The following is a 21,780-nucleotide window of genomic DNA, read 5'->3' as shown; positions in this document are numbered from 1 at the left end:
TTCACTCGTGTATTAAAACGAGAGTAATACTAACGACGACCGTTTAGAGAGTTAACTGTTGACTTCATTAATCCCTAATTTGCGTGGTCAACGACAACTTGAGAAATTATTTTGCCACTTTGATAGTTGGGTATTTTTTGTGCCGATTGCAAATAGTTGAGGATTTAAATGTGCAATTTCTCCGTGTTCTCTTTGTAATTTTTGACCTTTTGGGCTTTGATATGGATTTAAACTTTGTACCCTTGTTTTGCCCGTTTTGGGCTTGTCCTTTATGGACTTAATTGACGACAAAAAAAAAAGAGAAACAAAAAAACATTTAACCTACCTGGCAAATCAAACCGGCAAGCAGCCAAAATTAGAAAAGAGTTTAAACCGTCAAACTCATTTTTCCGGTTGATATCGCTCGCCGGGAATAATCGGGCACCTTCTCCGATTTTCTTAGCTCTCTAGATTTCTTCTGAGTCTCTCGTCTCTGTTACAGGATTATTCCATATCCTCTGGTTTATCTTGGTTTAGTAGTTATATTAATTACGGTTTGTAATTCCGGTTCATAAAACTTTAATCACTATATGTAAGGCTCTTTGGCCAAATATGAGAATCAATCAGAATATCAAAATCATCTTCTTCCTCTAAACTCTGTCATCATCTAAATCTTCAATCCACCATTGATCTTTGACCTCCGAGAAGACCCTTCTTCCTCTGTGGTCTTCTTCTAGGCTTAGGTTTACCGTTCCCCGAGCTCTAGGTGAGCTTCTGGATCGGATCTATCGGTTACTCAGGTTTTACTGTTTCATTGGTATCAGAGCTGTGCGATTTCTCCAGGGCACAAAATCATGAAAACATACTCATGTGAGGAGGTGTATGAGAGAATGGAAAATGGGTTGTGTTTGTTTTGTGAAGAACTTGATACCCCCGGTCATTATCATTTGAAACACAAGAGAGCACAGATCTTCATGACGGAATGTGAATATGACCAAATTTCTAATGATAACGAGTTGAATCCTGTTCATTCGAATCAAGAAGAGAATCCGGTTAAAACCATAGCAGAGGAAAAGCTGACTCCACCTCTCGGGGCAAAACATCGAACACCTGGAGGGCACGCAATCTCCAACGATTTCTGCCAATTGTGGATCTCATGTTGATTTCTCATTATCAGAGAAGTATCAGGAGGATTCAACAATGCTGATCAGTTCATCAAATGATAAGCTCTTGTTCTCACATAAGACTGGTCATGTATGGGCGCCAGGTGGTTTACCGGCTACTCTGGATTTTTGGGACTGGCCAGAGAAAGAATCGAAGTCACACCAAGAATCACATCAGTTTGAAACGTCTCTATATCCTCAGATGCAAGTGGTGAATTGGGATCTAGAGGAGTTCAAGCCTCTTTATGAAGAAGACGAAAAAGAGGATGAACATGAGCAAAACAAGGTGATGAAACTCATTTCATCTTGGAATAATAGAATGTGGGAACCTGGTGGAATAGCGACTGAACATGATAAGTGGAAAGGGTTAGAAAAATGTTACAAAGATGGTAAATCGATGAGGTTAATGCACAGGCTGTCTAGTATATTGAGGGGCTATGGTAAAGTGACTGAGTTAACTCCAGAATCATCGATTATGGACATAGAAACCCAAGAGGTTGTCGATTACGTGAGTGCTGTGGTGGAACAAATTGGTTATGTTCCAAGAGAGGTTGAGATGCCTCAGAAGTTTTCTGTTGTTACAAAGTTGGATTGCGCAGATCAGATGCTTAAAGGTTTGCTGAGAACTAGAAAGAGGAAGCAGAAGTGGTCAAAGACTTGGAAATACAAGTTCAAAGACAACTCAGAGGCACACAAATCGACAGATGGAACCACTCTTTTGTTGAAACATGGAGTTGTAATTCTTGTAACTTCCTCAAAGGTCATATCTCTGCCTTTGGACGAAGATAACCAGTTGCTTCTAGATGGAATAGGCGAGAATAACAAAGTCTTATTGGAGAAGTTTGGCTCAATATACTCGTACTACAAAGCTTATTTACCGCTGGAATCGATGTATGTTGATTTCGTTGGAGGAAAAACACCTGGTGAGGAGCCTTTAGTTGCAAGTGAAAAGATGCAGTCACGGTTGGTTTATGATAAAGGAAAGCATGCGCTGATGAACATTGAAGCCGGAAATAAAAAGGGATCAGAACGTGTGTTACTGGAACCGTTCGAGTTTCAGTCTCGCAGAAGGAATGGTGTATTGAGAATACTTGTTGGGCTTATATCTGAAGCTAAGGGTCACGCTGGTCATGATGAAGTTTTTAACGTGCCTGATTTGCTAAGAAACAGAACACTGCTAGTTGTAGGCTTGAGACAGCTTACTTTTGCTCGTATGAAGTTCCATTTGAAGCACAAATGGAGATCTAAGTTTAGAATGGTGGTGTTGCTGGAATGTTGCAGGTTAATTCCTACATTTCATCTATTTGATGGCTTACACGCCACTGTTTTGAAGAGCGTTGAAGCTGATGCTAAGAAGAGAAAGAATGATTTCTTAAAGGATGGTAAGGTCATATTAGTTTTGGTAACAAAAGAACGTGAGGTTGGTACAGCTGATGGATATATTAGTGAACTTGAGATTAATCAAGTTGACCGTAGAGGTGAAGAAGAGTTCGTGAGTCTAGATGAAAACACACACCAGCTCTCTTATCTGGTCAGTGACTATGGAGATGGCGATTTCATGAGGCTTAGAGTTGTTGGTTTCTACAGCACATCACTTAAGTTACTCTATGGTTCACTGCCACGACCTCCAGATTTCAAGACAATAAAGAAGAGCTTTCAGAGGTTGGGTAAGCTCGAGAAGGACCCCAAGCTCTTATTCCTCAAGAACCACAAGCTGCTGCATCCTGGATTTTGGACACACTACAACGATTTGAAGCAGTTTAGTACTGAACCCCCAAGTTCTTCAGGTCTGGACTACTTCACTTGGTTGATTGATATATGGAACCGAGCCATAAATTGTGATTGTGAATCTGGTCATACACATTCTGGAACACTCTACATTGCTCATTCTATCGATGGCTTTCCTGCCTCTATAATCTCTGTTACGGTTCTGCAATTATACCTTCTTTTCAAGACAGAAGCCGACAATTTTGAGGACTTATTGATCTCTGGTAAAATGAAGTTGGATAATGCACACATTTTCAGTTATATGCTCTGTGTTGTTATGCTTTACATTATGAGGATCAAGCATGGTTTTGAGTGGCTTAGTGGATTAGTCCCGAAGCTAGAGGTAACAACTGAGAAATGCTATTTCTTCTATCCGACCTCCACCACTACTGCTATACTTTTGCTACAATCCCCGTTTGTTGAAAACAGTGCCAAGAAGAAGGTTAACCACCACAACAAAGCATTCATCACGGTCTTTGTCCATTGGAAAGTGCATCCTCCAGACCAAGTTGCATTGACGTTCCATCAAATTCATCAAGGAGCTTCCAACTTGTCATCCTTGAGGACAAGGATGTTGTCGACGAGGGAGTATTGTTACAGGATTATTCCATATCCTCTGGTTTATCTTGGTTTAGTAGTTATATTAATTACGGTTTGTAATTCCGGTTCATAAAACTTTAATCACTATATGTAAGGCTCTTTGGCCAAATATGAGAATCAATCAGAATATCAAAATCATCTTCTTCCTCTAAACTCTGTCATCATCTAAATCTTCAATCCACCATTGATTTTTGACCTCCGAGAAGACCCTTCTTCCTCCGTGATCTTCTTCTAGGCTTAGGTTTACCGTTCCCCGAGCTCTAGGTGAGCTTCTGGATCGGATCTATCGGTTACTCAGGTTTTACTGTTTCAGTCTCCTTTCACTTCGTCTTATAACCGGAAACTTTAGCTTAGCGTGGTTCTGTTGGGAGTAGTCTTCCTTTTTCTATAGAAACCCAAAGGCTTTAGTTTGAAGCTGCCCAAAACTCAAGAGAACCAAAACCCTAAAACCCATTTTTACGTCTGCTTGTTTAAAGGAATGGAATTCACGCCAGAATGGGCATCTCAACCTTGCCTCATGGGAATCGACGAAGCGGGGAGGGGTCCTGTTTTAGGTTTTTCGTCTTCTTCTTTTCTCCTTTCTTCTTCTTTGATGAGTGTGGAAGAAGAATCTTATCAGTTTTGTTGACAAACAGGACCAATGGTTTATGGATGTTTGTACTGCCCCATTTCCTACCAGTCTTCTCTCGCCTCTCTCCATTTTGCAGGTCAAATTACTTTCCTTTATGTTAAAGAATTGTGATTTGAGATGCATTGAGTAGTTTCTTCGTGTACTAGTGGTCGTACAAGCAACAAATTATGTGATTCTTAGTCTATTAGCCAAAACCCTTTATCAAATTTCTATGCTTTCGTTTAGATTGGATATCTTGTGCTAGTGGTCTTACAAGCAACCAATTAGGTGATTCTAAGCCTATTAGCCAAAACCCTTTATGAAATTTCTAACCTTTCATTTAGATTGGATATCTTGTACTAGTGGTCTTACAAGCAACCAGTTAGGTGATTCTAAGTCCATTACTAAAACCCTTTGTCAAATTTCTAACCTTTCGTTTAGTTGTTAGTTTAAGCATGGTACTTCGAGATTCCAATTTGAGAAGGGATAAGTAAGCATGACACTTTTTTATCACATTTATAATCTCTTGCCTCATTTTGTTCCACTCAAGCCTTTTGCTGCTATGCCTGCAGATTCAAAGACTCTAAAAGAGGAGAAAAGAGAAGAATTATATGAAAGTTTAAAGCTTGACAAGTCACTTGGATGGGCCGTCGATGTCATTGGTCCTAGGGAACTCTCAGCCAAGATGCTCGCAAAGTTAGTAATAGTATAATATATTTTGAAGCTAGCAGATTTGACAGGCTCGATTGGTTCTTGTATCAAATAGCTTTGGTTTTGTTTTCTTGCAGAAACAAGATCAATTTAAATGAGATTTCGCATAACTCCGCAATGGGGCTCATCAAACAGGTTCTAGACATGGGAGTTTTTCTGACCGAGGTGAGTAGCTTATGATGGAAACAAAAGCATCATCGTTCGAGAGAAAAGCTTATTTGCCATATATATGTATATCTGCTAGATTCAGAGCTCTAAATTGCTTTGCAGGCTTACCTAGATACTGTGGGAGATCCTGAGAAGTACAGAATAAAATTGTCTGCGAGGTTTCCTTCGATAAAGTTTGTCGTTTCGAAGAAAGCTGACAGTCTATATCCTGTTGTTAGTGGGGCAAGTATTGTGGCTAAGGTAAGATATGTTATGGATTCTCAATATCTATCTCGAAGCTTTTTCAGTAGCTAGAAGTCACTAAACATATCACCTTCTCAGGTGACAAGAGACAGAGCGGTGAGAGAATGGTTGGTAGAAGAAACCGGTGAAGATATAAACAGAAAGTTTGGTTCTGGATATCCTGGAGGTATACTATTTTTCGTTCCCTCAAATCGCTTATGTTTTTAGCAACTGTTACGCACTAATATTGTTTGTAATACAATTTAGATCCTGAGACAAAGGCATGGTTAGAGCAACACAAACATTCTGTGTTTGGATTCCCATCACTTGTCCGTTTCAGTTGGGGAACTTGCACTGCACATTTGAAAGGCGAGGTTGAAGTTACATGGTTAGTTTTTTCGAATTGCTACTATACTCTATTGAATTTGAATCCTTCATTTATCTCATTCTATTGCAGAATCTTCACTTGTTGAATATGATGTTTGATGCACTTGGACAGGGAATCAGATGAAGCTGACGAGAGTGGTAATGGAAATAGCAACAAGCGACAGTCAAAGCTAAGTAGATTTGGGTTCACAACATGCGAGAGTAGGAGCGAAGAAATCGAATCGAGCGGGAAAGGGCGCTGCAAATTTTTCCAGGCTCGCAAAATCCAACAAATCACTCAGTTTTAGACTAGCAAAAGCCAACTAATGTTTCTCTAAGGCAAAGATACTATTATGTTTCTTGTGATACCTCTAACTTTTCTTGTGATATTACTAATGTTTCTTGTTATGACTCACTTGTAACAGAGCGTTGAGAGTTGTTGTTATGATTCACTTGTGAAATCTTCAAGGCAAAGGCACTACTCGATTACATTCATTATTATTTGGGGTTCTCCATCGACAAAATTTAGTCTAGGAGGTAGACTCTACCACTTTCATCGATGATTACTCGAGAAAGTTTTGAATTTATTGATCCAAGAATAAAAGCCTTTGATGAAATTATCAAATGTAAGTATTGCAACAATTTCTAATGATATATGTAAAGAAGCTAGAACTAGGAGACATAGAACTTAACTTATATTCATCTAAATGTAGTCTGGTGAAATGAATCAAACTACAGTAGAACCTCCATAAATTAATACTCGATAAATTAATAATCACTATAAATTAATAAATTTTGTTGGTCTCAAATCGGGCTAATATAAAAATTCATCAAATTCGATAAGATAATAAAATAATAATTTTTTTCGAAACTCTTATATAAATATATGGTCCCAACAAAAACATAAATTAATAATTATATAAATTTATGTAAATATATGTAAATATAATATTTTAAAATATGACTAATGTGTTTGTTTTTACTTAAAGTTGAAATCTCATTGGTTCTCTATTATATCAGTAGTTCTTATTGCTGTTTTACTATATACATTCAAAATTATGATAATTTTTTGATGTGATAATTGATTTTCTTACATGTAAATGTTTTTAAATGTATTGTAGTATTATTTTCAATTTATCATCACTAATACTGATAGTAGCCATGGTTTTTTTTTATAAATTTTAAACTTATGAACATATATTTTTTTACATGGACAATCCAATATGATGTTAAAAACTATTTTATTATGATAGTTATAATTGTTAATCATAATTTATATTATAAGATTTGTTAAAATTTTAAAATATAATATTATTTCAAATAAATTTTTAAAAATTATATACAGAAAGCAAATTTTCTCTATAAATTAATAATTATTAATTTATAGATAAATTAATATCACGATAAATTAATAAAATATTATAGTCCCAACATTATTAATTTATAGATAAATTAATATCACGATAAATTAATAAAATATTATGGTCCCAACATTATTAATTTATAGAGGTTTTACTGTATCATCAACAAGATGTGGTGTTATGATGACAGAAACAAAGCTTTCACAAAAAATTTGGACAAAGACTTTATTAGCTTCGGTCCAATTAAATTAGGAGTTTTTTTCTTCTAAATTTTCTTAGTTTTTTTTTTTTTGTCATCTCTTAGTTTCTATTAAAGATTAGATTTGATTGATATATCAGATAAAATTACATAAAAAAAATAACTGAATAATTGTAAGCGGAAAGAATTGAACTGGATAAAATTTATATGAGATAACTATATATAGCTGTATATTCCAAAATCACTCTTCACAGAGGTGAAGATATAAAAACAATAAATATTATAACTGGTAAAATTACAGAATCATGTTTTGATACACCATTTATAGTTTTATACCACTATATTGTTTTGATTTAATTTAAACGTTTTCGTAAAAATGGGCCTTTCACTATAAGGGAAGTATTTTTTTTTTTAAAAAAAATAGAGCTGGACATCTGGACCAGCACACCTTTGCTCTGCCCACTTAGACCAAGTCAGAAGCTGAAATCATCGCAGCGTACTTGATAAATAGATTTTTAGTTACACCCTTGGAAACAAAATACTTGAGTCAAGATAAAAAGGAAAAAATAATTGTTTTGTTTGACTTTGTTATTTAACAATTTGCTTTAAACATATATATATATATATATATATTTTGAGAAAATTATCAAAATATTATGTTATTAAGATAATAATAATAATGATGGTTTTTGAAACATTAATTTTTGTTTTTGAAAGATTGATATTTGAAACATTGGTTGCAAATTAAAAAGGCAAACAATACATACATTGCGTTTCTAATTTATTTTTGAACCAAAAAAATTACCTTTCATTTATTTAAAATTTAGCGACAATTCATGGTTTATGTTGAATATATATTATATATGTTGGGTAATATAGGCATACGTCATGATACACAAAAGAAAAGTGAAAAACAGAACACATTCAAACCCTTGTTTATTAGTCTAAAATGGAGAGAATAGAGGTCTCTTCCAAAAGTGACAGATCCAACGGTATGGAGTTAATGTCTCAAATCGACGGTCAAAAAGGTTCATTCGACTCTCTGGTTTAGTGTGAAACCACGTCACTCAAATTTGACCCGTCCCTTACAAGCCAACAAATTTATCTTATTTTTCTTTTCTTTCGATAAAGCTTAACTACTTTAGCTTTGTTTTTGTTATTTCTTTTGGTGTATTCGAGACATATTCCAGTGAATCTATTCGTTACACATCCCTTTTATCTAGATAACTTATTTTATATTCCAAAGTTCTTTGATTTAGACTGAGTCGATATAACTTTTTCATAAGCGATCACGATTCTACAAAATGTGACTGGAAGGAATGTCTGTAGGTATAGCGATAATATTCGATGTTCTATCTATTCAGACATTCTAGAGAGTGAACAAAAATTAAGCTACAATTGTTAGAGAGTACAATGCTTGGTGGTATCTTAATAAAATACTATGAAATCCATTTTACAATTTCTGAAAAAGTTTGATAGAACCGTACACTATTTTATCAACTCCCATGAATAGATTGACGAAGTTTGTTTTCTTCACGTTTTCTTTTTAGATTTTTTTAGTAGCTTTTTGCAAATTTATAGTCAAATAAATGGTCGACAATTGAGTTGATTTCCCTTATTATGCCTCAATTGCAAGACCCTTTCGAAAACAATTGTAAATTCTGTTTTAGATGTTAAACACGTCCGTTTTCACAGCAAAACGTCTTTGTAATTGTGACTAAAGCTCGTGAGAAACATCAATGAGGGGATAAAAGATCATAATGATTCCACTATAGTGAGTTTTATCTACGATACAAAAAGTTCATTATATGCACACAAATCCTAAAAATCTTATGAATATCCTCGCCACATGGAGGAATAGACCGGTCTGCAAAGTGCAAATCCGAATTTTTTTCCAAGCTGAGTTTGAAGAGCTGAGCACAGATTTGTGTGAACCATTCGTTGTAGTTAAGGACACGCAACAGCGATTGAAAGATAAATTTTGTGGTGTTACTGAAAATTAAATGACACAGAGAGATAATCCATCGAAAATATTCAACACAAGTTTTGGATTTCATTTTAGTGGTCGAATATCAATCAATAACAACGTGCTGTTTCATCATTTGACATTGAGAGAGCTTCAATAAAAAGGGATTAAAGAAGACGAGGTCAAACAAATGAATAAAAAAAAAAATAGTAATCGAGATATTAAATCTATTAGAGAATTTTGATTTAATAGAGATTTTTTTGGTTATGGCTCTAATACCATGTTAGAATCCTTATAAGTTGCAAAAAGATTTCTTAGTCTATTAAATACACTAGGCAATGCATAATATACAGGGTAAATAATTTGATACAATCCGTAACCTAATTACACTGTATAAGTCTAATATATATTTATGGTGGTCCAGTCACCAGGTCCAATAGTACATTCTACCAAAACATAAAAACTCTGTTTAATAATTAAATTAAGTTGTGAGAGGAAAAATCACGGAATTGAATTTGGTCATACACAGCTATTCAAAACTCTAAGTCTCTAACTCAATAAAATTGTTACTGTAAATCGATATTGATTAATTATGGTTAGATATGTTAATGTTCATTTACATATTTGATTTTGGTTTACTTAAATTTTTCTGTTAAAAAATAGTAGATTAATGGCTAACCATTATACTCTATTAACCCATAACTAGATTTTAATCTCGTGCAGACGCACGAGATTTTTTTTTATTTTTTATTTTTAATATAATATATATATATATTAATATTATTTATTTTTGTTGTTTATTTTTTAAAATCAAAAATTTTGTTATTATATTTTAACTATAAATAGTATAATTTTGTATATTAACAAAATAAGAATATGAGTTAATTAAGTATATATTGATCTAATGATTAATTATAAACTTTGTTATTATGTAAATTTAAATTTATACATAAATAATCTATATATTTATGAATTGGCTAATCCGTCCGTTTAGTTGTTTCAAATTAGTTTTTAATATCTTACATATTTTAATAAACTAATCCATATAAGACTGTAATTATACATGCATAACTCTAGCTTGTTCTATCATATTATTATATAATATAAATATTTACTAATATTGAATATCTGATATTTTAAACCAATTTATTATGATAAATATAATAAAACATTTGTTACTATATGCGCTATTATGAAAATATTATTTAAAATATGTAAGATATTAAATTTACACATAAATAATCTATATATTTATGAATTGGCTAATCTATCTATTTAATTGTTTCAAATTAGTTTTAATATCTTATATATTTTAACAAACTAATTAATATAAGACTGTAATTATACATGCATAACTCTAGTTTGCTCTATCATATTATTATATAATATAAATATTTAATAATACTAAATATCTGATATTTTAAATCAATTGATTATGATAAATATAATAAAACATTTGTTTATTATTTGCGTTATTATGAAAATATTGTTTAAATTCAAAATTTTAAATTAAATCTAACATATATTTAAGGAATTTTAAAGTAATTAAAATTATTATTTAAATTTTAGTAATAAAATTAAATTATATTTTTGAATTGTAAATTAAATTTAATTAATAACATTTTGAAAAATTCGAAATTTAAATAAATATGATCTATATTTAAGGAAATCTAACAATATTTAAATTAATAACTAATTTTAAAATTAAATATAATATAAAATTAAATATTTTAAAAAACTTCTAGGTGTGTTTGGAAACAGACACTAAAAATGTTTTTGTTTTAATAGAATAGGTAATTCAACTCATTCTAATTCACTTTATTCGATCTATCAATCCGATTAACCCATTTTTGACCTAATCTAGTTGATCATTAAAACTAATGGATTGGATTTGATTGAATTAACCTATAAATTTAACCCATTTTAAGTGTATATATATAGTGTATGAATTATATCATATGAATTACTTGTTAAAAGCCTTACGTAAACAAAAAAAATCATTCGGTAGAAAAATATATTTAAAAACAAAAATGTTATCGATATATATACCACTATTTTTTTTATCTAAATATATACCACTATTTGTTTGGTTTTTCTTCGATAATTTCGCAATTTTTTAGGGCTTGTTAGTGTTGGTCTTCCGCCAACAAAAGAAAGTGAAGAAACTAATTGAAAAATAATAATCAAATTAAAGGGCAGAATAAATTAATGCAAATTAACAAAAATCATATTAAATGCACACTAGTTGGCAAAAGAGGAAAAAAATACTTCTAAAAAAGAACCAAACTTTTTGGTTAAAAAAGAGGTCTAACTTGTTCACAATCTGTATATATATATATATGTACATCCCTCATCAAGACCATTTATTTACTACCAAATTTCAGGATCATTGGAGTCGTGGGTTGCCATTTTTAGCTCATGAGATGAAACTCTATAATTTATAATGTTTTGTTCAATTCAATGCCTCACCAGACATCTGTTCCCTTTGCATGTAAGAGAGATAAAGAAAGCGACAAAAGCCCTAAAGAAAGGTAAGACTCTTTGAACGAGAGAGAGATAAGGTTTCTCTTATCTCCTCATCAGATCTTTGTTCCTTCTTCCCTTTTTTGTTTTCTTTCTTTAGTTATGTTTTTTCTCGATTTAGACAAAAACCCTAGACTTGATCTTCCAAAGGGTGTCTTAAATAGAAGATCTCTTTCCTCTTTTTCATATATATATTCTTTCCTCTCTCTGGTTTCTTTGCCTTCTTTAGTTAAAACTCAGATCTAACCTTTATTTCTTCTTATTTTTTCACTGATCTCATGATTCTTGTTCTTTTTTCCATCTTGTAGATCTCTTAAGTTGGATGGGTTGTGAGTGAATGAGTTGGGACAAAAGAAAACACAAAGAAACTGACAGAAGAGAGTGAGCACACAAAGGCAATTTGCATATGTTTGTATCCGATCTCACTGCATTTGCTTCTCTTGCGTGCTCACTGCTCTTTCTGTCAGATTCCGGTGCTGATATCTTTGGCCTGTCCTTGTTTTCTTTTTCTCAATCTCTCTCTCATATACACAATCTCTCTCTCTCTAGCTCCCTCTTGTTCATCTCCAAATTAAGGTAAGAAGATACGATCTAAACGATAGCTTGTTCTTGTGTATAGTTTTGGTCCGATCTGCTTGCATGCGGGGTGAGAGCTTTAGACAAAAATCATTCATTATAGTTTAAGGTATGGGTAGTATCGAAAAAGCTTAATCTATGAGTTAACGCGTGGTGAAGTAAAATTAGCATAATAACCTAGTTTTTAATAGGTTGGTCCTTAATTTTCTCGATTCATGTATATATTATATCGTTTCTTTTTTTCCTTTTGTCTCTCTCGAGGCTTTTGAATCCCTAGTTACCTTGTATATAAACTCATATCATATATATATGATATCATGAGATCATATCATATCATCTTTTTTTTTCTTTCATATCATCTCATTTTGCGTGTATAAGGTTGTGGCTAGGCCTAGTTGTGGCAAGAGTACTTTGGTCATGATATTTGCATTATAAGAATGAGTCGTTGGTTTCTTGGGTTTTTAAATGGTCTGCTCGTACATTTTGATTCCGTGGGGTACATAATTAGCTTATTATTTAAAAAATTATGTTATATACTTAATATATGTTGGTGTATAATTAGTATACTGACATTTATATAAATAAATATTTGAATCGATGTAATAATGTTACAACTTTTATGAATCTTGTAAGAATATTCTTCTGGTGGTTTGCTTTCTTAGACTAATTTGAGAACATGTTCCTTTTTCATCTGTTTCTCAAAACACACATTCTGTATGAGTTTGTTGTATTGGTGGCACATGTTGATGCGTGTCATGCCTTTCCGCTTTTGTACTGTTAATGCTGTTGAAAAATATTGTTGTTTGTCGTCAAAATATCAATGCTAGTATTTAATTTTTGGTCATACTGTTACACATTTTTTTTGGGTAAGTGATGAGTCGTTGGCTAAATTCATGATGATGCCGGTGAGAATTCTTTTGTCTAATGCATAACCTCTAGGATTCAATCTTGGCATCTGTTGAAGTTGTGATGTTTGGATCTTAATTTTATACACAACTCTAGCTTAGATTAGTTAAGTCTAGTACCGATATATGTCAAGTATTATTGAATATAACTTAAAATGCACATTGTGAGTCTTGCGGATTCAATTCTCTGTCAAAATCCTTCTATGAAGTAAAGCCGTGAAGTCCAAACAGAAGAAACTACATCCCATGAATGTATAATTTTTCCAGTTACCTCCTAAATTTGGAAGACATGGAATGCTATTATAAATCACAGATTTCTAACTTGAGTTATTTTAGACTAGAGTACTTGTTGGTTCCCACTCTATTAATTCGTTGTGTATACATGTGCTCTCAAGAATTCAAACTTCTTTTCAAAAAAGTTTTTTAACTTTTTAATTTCCCATTAAATTTATTTGCAAATTGTATGGAACCATTCTTTTCTTTTTTGAGCCAATAATATAACGTTTTTAAATTAAAATACTAAAAGTGGTTTTGGAGCAAACAGTATGTACCGATCTTTTGGAGTTTGCTGTTTCATTTGAGACAAGTAGATGCGAACAACCGCAAAAGCAAGAAACAAAACTAAACAAAAGCATAACAGGAGTGAAGGCTTGGGGCATCCTTAGGCTCGATTGCATTCAATTCGGATGCCAAGCAAACCGTTAAACATGATCTAGTCGCAAACCGGTGCATTGAAACGTTGATCATTGTCATCTATGGACTGTATCAAACAGCACCAATTAGGGCAATGGCATCATCTGTTTTGTTTTTTCGCTCTCCACTTCATGTATATGTATTGGTTAGGCTCTAAATGCCATTTTTTGTGAGGTAAGGGCTGGTCTCAATTCGATCACGGGAGCAAGGCAAACCGTTATACATGGTCTAATAACAAACTGTTGCATCGAAAAGTTCACTGTCATCTATGAACTCTGTCAAACTGTTACTCTCTTTTTTTCCACTCTAGAATTCTGTTAGGCCTAAAACTATATGTTGTTAGTATTAATGGTGGGTCCAAAAATCTTGACTTAGTGCATCAGAAAGTTTCTTGGACTTCTTGTTATGTTCGTTAAAATCTGCTTTATGATACATCTTAGTCATGAACTCTAAACTCCATTTATCTATGTATTTAATATTTATATCAATTGAAATAATTGACTGGTTCTTGTTGACATAGACATAAAATCAATTGTGATCGCTGGAATAAAATAATATTTAAAATCTCTAATATTATATTTTGGTGTGCGGTATATCTGGTCTTCTTATGCACGGCTAAAACGGTGTGTGACACTGGCATAAACACATGTCCTAGCTGAAGAAATTTGTTTAATTATTTTATTTCACGGCAGCAATTTTTTTATTTTTTATTTACAGAAATCTATGGCAATCTTATAGCAAACAGTATTGATTATGAATTTCATATCGTAAGACCAAGTGCTAATTCATTTTTCCGTGACGGTATTTATTTTTGTACGTTGATTAAGCTTCCAGAAAAAAGTAATGAGTTACTTTGGTTGTCTTACTTTGTAAAATGTGATGAATCCATCAACACAAGAAATTAGCACCCAAAAAAGCGAGAGAGCGATTTGGTCTCTAGGTTCACCATTTAATTCACGTTTATGAGAAATTATCACCATCGGATAAAATCGCAAGTGGGAAAAGAGTCAAAGCTTTTATGCAAAAGTAAAAAGAAAATGAAACTCCACTATGAAAAGTAAAGAAATATTTAACAAAAACAAATAATATATATATATATAAAATAAAAGGTCAATAAAATTGTTTTAAAATATTTTCAGGGCCAAGTAGAAAAAAGGTCACATCTTGCCTTACCTAAAAAAGACATGTCATTGAAATTTTATCGGGACAAGTTAAGTTACTAGCTATATTTAATTAATGCGTATCCATTTCAAAACATGCGTAGCATTAACGGTGATTACACGTCAATTTCACGTCGTCCACTATTTTTGTATATAGTAGTATAGATTTCTGCAAGGTATTTCCTTCCTTCTTTTATTTTTTTGTTTGAAAAATTAAAAATATGTTCATGGTAGTAACAAAAAAAAAAACTATAAACTTAGGCATAGGAAAAAAAAAATCAGGACCGACCGAACCCGAACTACCCCAAATTAAAAGTTTGGTTTATTTTTGGTTAGCCAGTATGATCTAAATATTTTTTTTACAGAGGATCGAGAAACAAAATAAAAATAAAGAAAACAGATATTAGGTTTAAATCTAGCTAAAAATTGGTTTACATTTCAATATATCATGTTAGTGAATTTGGAAGGAGATGTTAGGAATGGGGTTCGTTGGAACTTCCAAGTTGGAAGAAGATCAAACGCTTCAAAAAGTTTATAATGTTAAATGAATGAGCATCTATATATTCCATATTTATAAATAGAAAAATAGAAATATAAGTTAGTTTCTAATAAATTTAGAAGTACTTGAATATTTTGAGAATCATTTGCCTCTTCGCTATTTAATATGAAAGACATTTTATAAGATATTAAATTAAAGTGTAATTGTGAAGCATTAGATGATTAGTTTTATAGTGCTTTATGTGAATGTGTCAAGATCAAATTTTTTTCTAACTACATTAGTAAATAATACTACAAAATTCTGTGCGAAATGGGGATCATCAACTAGTATACGGTATATAGTTAGAGGATTTTTTTGGTTTGTTACATAATTACTAGAAGATACTTATCTTATAACTTATTACAAATAATTATTTTATTGCTTACGATGAATTTTTCACACCATTTAGAAGTATGGCGAATGGTTCACTCGAAATAAAACATTTAAAGTAGTTTTATCTACATTATAAGAATTCAAAATAAATCTATACACCATTTACGATAGAATTTTCTCACTTTCAATAAATGGAACTAGTATGAATAATTCTAGTTAAACTATACTGAGTTTTTTTAATAATTTTTCCATTTAATTTATTTTTCAGGCACTTTTATAGCTAGATTGGAATTTGGATGAAACTGAATGACTGATTAAAGTTGAATTCAATTCTCCAATCTAATTTATTTTTGTTCATCCCTAATCCTATCTTATTTAATTTGCCAGATCTTATGTACATCACTTTGTTTAGATAAGACAGAACATTTCTATTCACTTCACTTAGTCGTTACACAATAAACAAATATTAACTTCACTAATACAAAAATAATAATATCCACGTATGACGTATCTGTTAATTTCGCTATTTATGTATATAACCATATACAAATTTTCACATAATGATCCTCACCAATATACTTGTAATCAAGTAGCGAGAGACCGAGTCCAGAGATAATGGAGGAATCGAAAACTGTCCTCTTCGACAAGTACGAGATCGGAAAACTTATCGGAACCGGTAACTTCGCCAAAGTATACCACGGAACCGAGATCGCCACCGGCGATGACGTGGCAATCAAGGTAATTAAAAAAGACCACGTGGCGAGACGTCGAGGCATGAATGAGCAAATCGAAAGAGAGATCTCCGTCATGCGTCTCCTCCGTCACCCAAACGTCGTCGAGCTCCGTGAAGTAATGGCCACAAAGAAGAAGATCTTCTTCGTCATGGAGTACGTCGACGGCGGAGAGCTCTTCGAGAGGCTAGACAGAGACGGAAAGCTCCCGGAGGATCTTGCACGGAAATATTTCCAGCAACTGATATCCGCCGTAGATTTTTGCCACAGCCGCGGCGTTTTCCACCGCGATATTAAGCCGGAGAATCTGTTACTCGACGGAGCCGGCGATCTGAAGGTGTCGGATTTTGGGCTTTCGGCTTTGATGATGCCGGAGCTGCTCGGCGGTCGACGTGGCAGCAGCGACGATCTTCTCCATACGCGGTGTGGAACGCCGGCTTATGTTGCGCCGGAGGTTCTTAGAAATAAAGGCTACGACGGAGCTACGGCGGATATTTGGTCGTGTGGCATCGTTTTGTATGCTCTCCTCGCTGGATTCTTGCCGTTTATCGACGAAAACGTCATGACCTTGTACACGTAAGTAGTGCTAAACTTGTTACTCTCAATTCTTGCAAATAACCGGTTATTGAACCTTGGTATTATTGAACCGGATTGTGAAATGATCACTCAATTCTCGCCAATAACCTGTTATTAAAACTTGGTATTGTTAAACCGGATTTATCAGTCAATTCTTGCCAATAACCGGTTATTAAAATTTGGTCTCGTTGAACCCGATTGTGAAATGATCACTTAATTCTTGCCAATAACCGGTTGTTAAAATTTGGTATTGTTGAACCGGATTGTGAATTGATCACTCAGTTCTTGCCTATAAGTAACCGGTTATTAAAACCTGGTATTGTTGGACCGGATTGTAAAATGATCACTCAATTCTTGCCAATAACCTGTCATTAAGACTTGGTATTGTTGAACCGGTGAAACGATCACTCAATTCTTGCCTATAACTGGTTATTAAAACTTGGTATTGTGCAATGATCACTCAATTCTTGCCAAAAACCGGTTATTAAAACTTGGTATTGTTGAACCGGATTGTGAAATGATCAACATTTCTGTGTAATCAATGAACAGAAAGATCTTCAAGGCGGAGATCGAATTCCCGCCATGGTTTTCGTCGGAATCAGAGGAAGTGATCTCAATGTTGCTCGTGGCAGATCCTGAACAACGGATTACAATGTCGGAGATCAAACGGATTCCATGGTTCCGGAAGAATTTCACACCGCCGGTAGCCTTTTCAATCGACGAGACAATCCCATCTCCGCCGGAGCCGCCGGCGAAAAAGAAGAAGAAACATCTCTTGAGCACGGAGGAAGAAGAAGACGACGGAGTTTCTCCAAGATCATTCAACGCATTCCAATTCATCTCATCAATGTCTTCAGGTTTCGACCTTTCCAGCTTATTCGAGATAAAACGGAAACCCAAAAGAATGTTCACTTCAAAGTTGCCGGCGATATCCGTCAAGGAGAGGCTAGAGACGGCGGCGCGTGAGATGAACATGAGGGTGAAACACGTTAAAGACTGCAAGATGAAGCTGCAGAGGAGAACGGAAGGTCGCAAAGGGAGACTATCGGTGACGGTTGAAGTTTTCGAAGTCGCTCCTGAAGTCTCCGTCGTCGAGTTCTGTAAATCCTCCGGCGATACTTTGGAGTATTACTTGTTTTGCGAGGATGACGTCAGGCCAGCTCTTAAAGACATTGTCTGGTCTTGGCAAGGTGATGATGATGAGGACGATGTTAACACTAATGATAATGTTAACGCAACTAATAATAATACTTCATGAACTGTAATATTTCAATTTTTTTTTTGGCATTGTATGCAAGAGCGAGATTGTCTATTGTGATAATATATATAATAATTTACATTATGAAAAAATATATAACATAACCATTATCGGTACAATGTATACAAACCATGACCGGTAACATTAAGATTCAAATACCGGTTAGTTTCTGTGTACTCTCATGAAGCAAAAGTTATTAAGCAGCAAGCAACTTCTTGATGTCTTTCTGCAAACAGTCCAAGAAACAAAAAAAACCAGGTTGGGTTACAAACCGGGAATCAAACCGATATGAGCTAAACCGGAAGTAGTCGTGTTAAACCGTACCTCGATTTGGAAAGGGGAAGTGGTGGGAGGGTACCTCTCAACGACTTTTCCCTTTTTATCAATCAAGAACTTCTCAAAGTTCCATTTGATGAGTCCACCCAAGAATCCTCCTGCGTTTGATTTCAAGAACTCGTAGATCGGAGCTGTACTCGGTCCATTCACATCGACCTGTGGAAATTCAAACTTTATTCCAATCTGCAAACCGAAAAAGAACATTGAATGTTTTGGATAATTTATACCTTATCAAATATAGGGAACTCTGCTTTAAACCGGGTGCAAGCGAATTGTTTGATCTCAGGGTTAGAACCGGGCTCTTGGCCACCAAATTGATTGCAGGGAAAAGCTAGAATCTCAAATCCTGTAAGCAGAACAACAACAACAACAACAAAGGTTTGTGATGTGTAACTACAAAGTCATTAAAAATTCTTTTAGCTACAAAGAACGAATGAGTTGAAATTATCATCAGTCCAACAAAGATACTGAATTTGCTAGCATTTCAAAAGTTTCAGAGCAATTTATTTCCATAAACTAAGGTGAGTGGCGAGTTAGTAGTAATGGCGTCAAGTAGCAACAATAAGACTGAAACTTATTGATACCGATAATGATATAAAGATCTACAACACAATGCAGTGAACAAGCAATGCAATGTACTTTTAGTCAGAAACAAACACTAAAATGTCCAAAAAGGCACTGAACATGTAAGAACCATCTACGAATATGAAAATGAACTCAACTAATAAGAAATTCGTAAACAAGAGACCATCTGGTACTGATTATAGCGAACAGATCAATGTGATATATTATCTTCACTACACTTATGAGAGAGCCAATGAAAACTCACCTTGGCTCTTGTATTTCTCGTACAGATGTGAGAGCTCTGAGTAATTTGATGATGTCAAGCCACTGCGTGTACATCAAAACAAAATCTTTGAAATCAGAAACCTCTACATGAACTAACAACAGAAGCGATTTCTAAATCACATCAAGAGGAGGAGAAGAAGAAGGTTACCATCTTGAAGCGACATTGACGATCAACATAACTTTCCCCTTAAACTTGTTCAAAGAAACATCATTCCCATCAATGTCCTGCCTCCAACAAAAAAACAGTAAAAATCTAATTATGTTTCAGATTTCAGATTTTACAAAGTATGTCTCCTACTGAAGTCACTAACCCAATTATAAATTCAGTAAGAATACGAATCGTCAAGATGAAATACTTGGGCTTGATTACAATCTGAAGATTCCCAAATAGAAAAACCCTATCTTTTTAATTTTGTAATTGGATAAGAGAGTAAAAATCAAACCTTTACAGTGAAATCGTGAACGGTCTTCTCTGCAGCAGCTCTAGCTTGGACATTGAAATACCGCGACTTGAAGAGATACCCAAGATTAATCGGAGATTTCAGAGAGAACCCATTACTCAGATTTGCGAAATTCGATATGACGGTGGAGAATTTCAAGGAAGACGCGAGGAAAGCCGCGGGTTTTACAGATGGGTTAGGTCTGGAACCGTTGAAGATAGCAGAGAATGGTGCGTAAGAAGAAGAAGAAGCCATTTTTGGTTCCTAGTGAAACTGAGACGAGTTTATCTTCTTGTACTTTCGACTAGACACTAGTGTCAACGCAAGTTAAACTTTGAGTGCTAAAGGTCGAGAGCATTTTATATCATGCCAAAAACATTACAAGAAAAAAAAAAACTTATTCCAAAATACTCCTATAATCGATTTCAGACGGCACAAAAAAAAATCCTATATTTCGTGTAAGCCCCTTCGATTCCAGAGCTTATTAGATTAATAAAATATAGAGTTCGATTTCCGAAAGATATTAGATTAATAATGTATTTATACGATTTTTTAGTGTGGTATAAAATTGTTCAACGTAAATTTGGTGCAAGTGAATAGTGAATACATTTATCGTTGTTCGGTCATGATTTATAAAATTGTAATAAATAATAATTTAACGGCAAAAATATAATCCCATTACCAGGCAAGAAAATGGCTCCAAAATGAAAATCAAATGGAATATATTAAAAAAATGGAATATGTATGTATATATATACGTCTTGCTTCCAAATAGACTATCATCCAGCCATCATTGCTAACTGCTAAATTAGATATTGAACATTTCAACAAAAAAATTAGTTTTTGAACATTTCTTAGCCATAAAATAATTTTAAAGAATAAATGTGGTCCTTATGAAAGGACATCGTTGATATCAACTCACATTTTCTTTTTCAAAGTTTGAGAATCAAGAATCGCCGAATCGGTAAATCCAAAATAATGAATCTAAGGTTGAGTGGAATTTATTGTATCCTCAATTCCTTTAGCAGATCCTTATCCCAACTATCTGGCTCTCGGTTACGAATTATGTTCATTGTGTTGTACTCAAATGAATACAAGTAACAGGTGGCAATGCTAATGCCTTATCCATTATTCTTTTTATTTTAAATTATTTTATATTACATTGTAGAGTTGTTGGATCACACATAAAATAAGATGTGACAGCCAAATTTTCTTGAACTCTCCAATTTTTAGTAGTAAATTATTAAAAGCGGTCTCTTACTTCTCCACAATGTCGACTGTGAACAGTCACCGTGTCGATGCATAACACACGACATAACTCGGAACAGGAAGATAGTAAAAATTGAATAATTAAACACTGATTCGACCTTATCTACCGGAATATGTCCAAATCAAACCCATTAACGAGTCGGTTCTCCAATTTTCAAAGTTTCCGAAGCCCTTAATAAAAACTTCGAATTTTTATTTTTCCATTTTATAATCTTTTTTCTTAACATAAATTAAACTCTTTTTATTTAATTTTGGTTAAATGACCTATTTCTAATTTAAAATGTCTGATCAACCAAAAAAAAAAAACAAATGAGTGAATAATCAATAGCTGACTATAATAAATGGCAACTATGTATTATCATCATCTTCTATAACAAACGCATAGGCACATGATAAATTTGAGCTGGCTCACTCTGACTATTGATAAAACTATTTCCCTTTCGTTTGCGGTTTAGCACCACTAGCTTTCGGAACATTTTAT

General features: G+C 33.6%; 3 protein-coding genes across 4 annotated transcripts; 2 read left to right on the top strand and 1 right to left on the bottom strand.

The window, feature by feature from the left end:
- Window positions 1-453: 453 nt before the first annotated feature.
- LOC18022163 (ribonuclease H2 subunit A) lies at window positions 454-6,060 on the top strand. Of its 2 annotated transcripts, none has more exons than XM_024158443.1 (9): window positions 454-468; window positions 3,822-4,063; window positions 4,145-4,216; window positions 4,692-4,815; window positions 4,908-4,995; window positions 5,101-5,238; window positions 5,320-5,407; window positions 5,488-5,608; window positions 5,720-6,060. In XM_024158443.1, the coding sequence occupies exons 2-9, from the start codon at window positions 3,988-3,990 to the stop codon at window positions 5,892-5,894; spliced, it is 882 nt and encodes a 293-aa protein (XP_024014211.1). In that variant the 5' UTR covers window positions 454-468; window positions 3,822-3,987; the 3' UTR covers window positions 5,895-6,060. The 2 variants fall into 2 exon arrangements, with proteins under 2 accessions (XP_024014211.1, XP_024014212.1); XM_024158444.1 differs by lacking the exon at window positions 454-468 and adding an exon at window positions 3,638-3,773 and having other exon boundaries at window positions 3,986-4,063.
- A 10,393-nt stretch (window positions 6,061-16,453) lies between these two features.
- Window positions 16,454-18,445, top strand: LOC18022162 (CBL-interacting serine/threonine-protein kinase 16). Its single transcript, XM_006405042.2, has 2 exons — window positions 16,454-17,147; window positions 17,697-18,445. The coding sequence occupies exons 1-2, from the start codon at window positions 16,456-16,458 to the stop codon at window positions 18,403-18,405; spliced, it is 1,401 nt and encodes a 466-aa protein (XP_006405105.1). The 5' UTR covers window positions 16,454-16,455; the 3' UTR covers window positions 18,406-18,445.
- Window positions 18,432-20,492, bottom strand: LOC18022032 (phospholipid hydroperoxide glutathione peroxidase 1, chloroplastic). Its single transcript, XM_006405041.2, has 6 exons — window positions 20,034-20,492; window positions 19,739-19,815; window positions 19,571-19,632; window positions 18,969-19,087; window positions 18,730-18,897; window positions 18,432-18,631 (listed from the first exon to the last, which is right to left on the bottom strand). Exons 1-6 carry the CDS (start codon window positions 20,283-20,285, stop codon window positions 18,602-18,604), a joined length of 708 nt encoding a protein of 235 aa, XP_006405104.1. The 5' UTR covers window positions 20,286-20,492; the 3' UTR covers window positions 18,432-18,601.
- Window positions 20,493-21,780: the final 1,288 nt, after the last annotated feature.

This window comes from Eutrema salsugineum, unplaced genomic scaffold (assembly GCF_000478725.1).
Source record: "Eutrema salsugineum unplaced genomic scaffold, Eutsalg1_0 scaffold_15, whole genome shotgun sequence".
Taxonomy (NCBI): Eukaryota; Viridiplantae; Streptophyta; class Magnoliopsida; order Brassicales; family Brassicaceae; genus Eutrema; species Eutrema salsugineum.
This window is presented reverse-complemented; position numbering and strand designations above follow the sequence as displayed.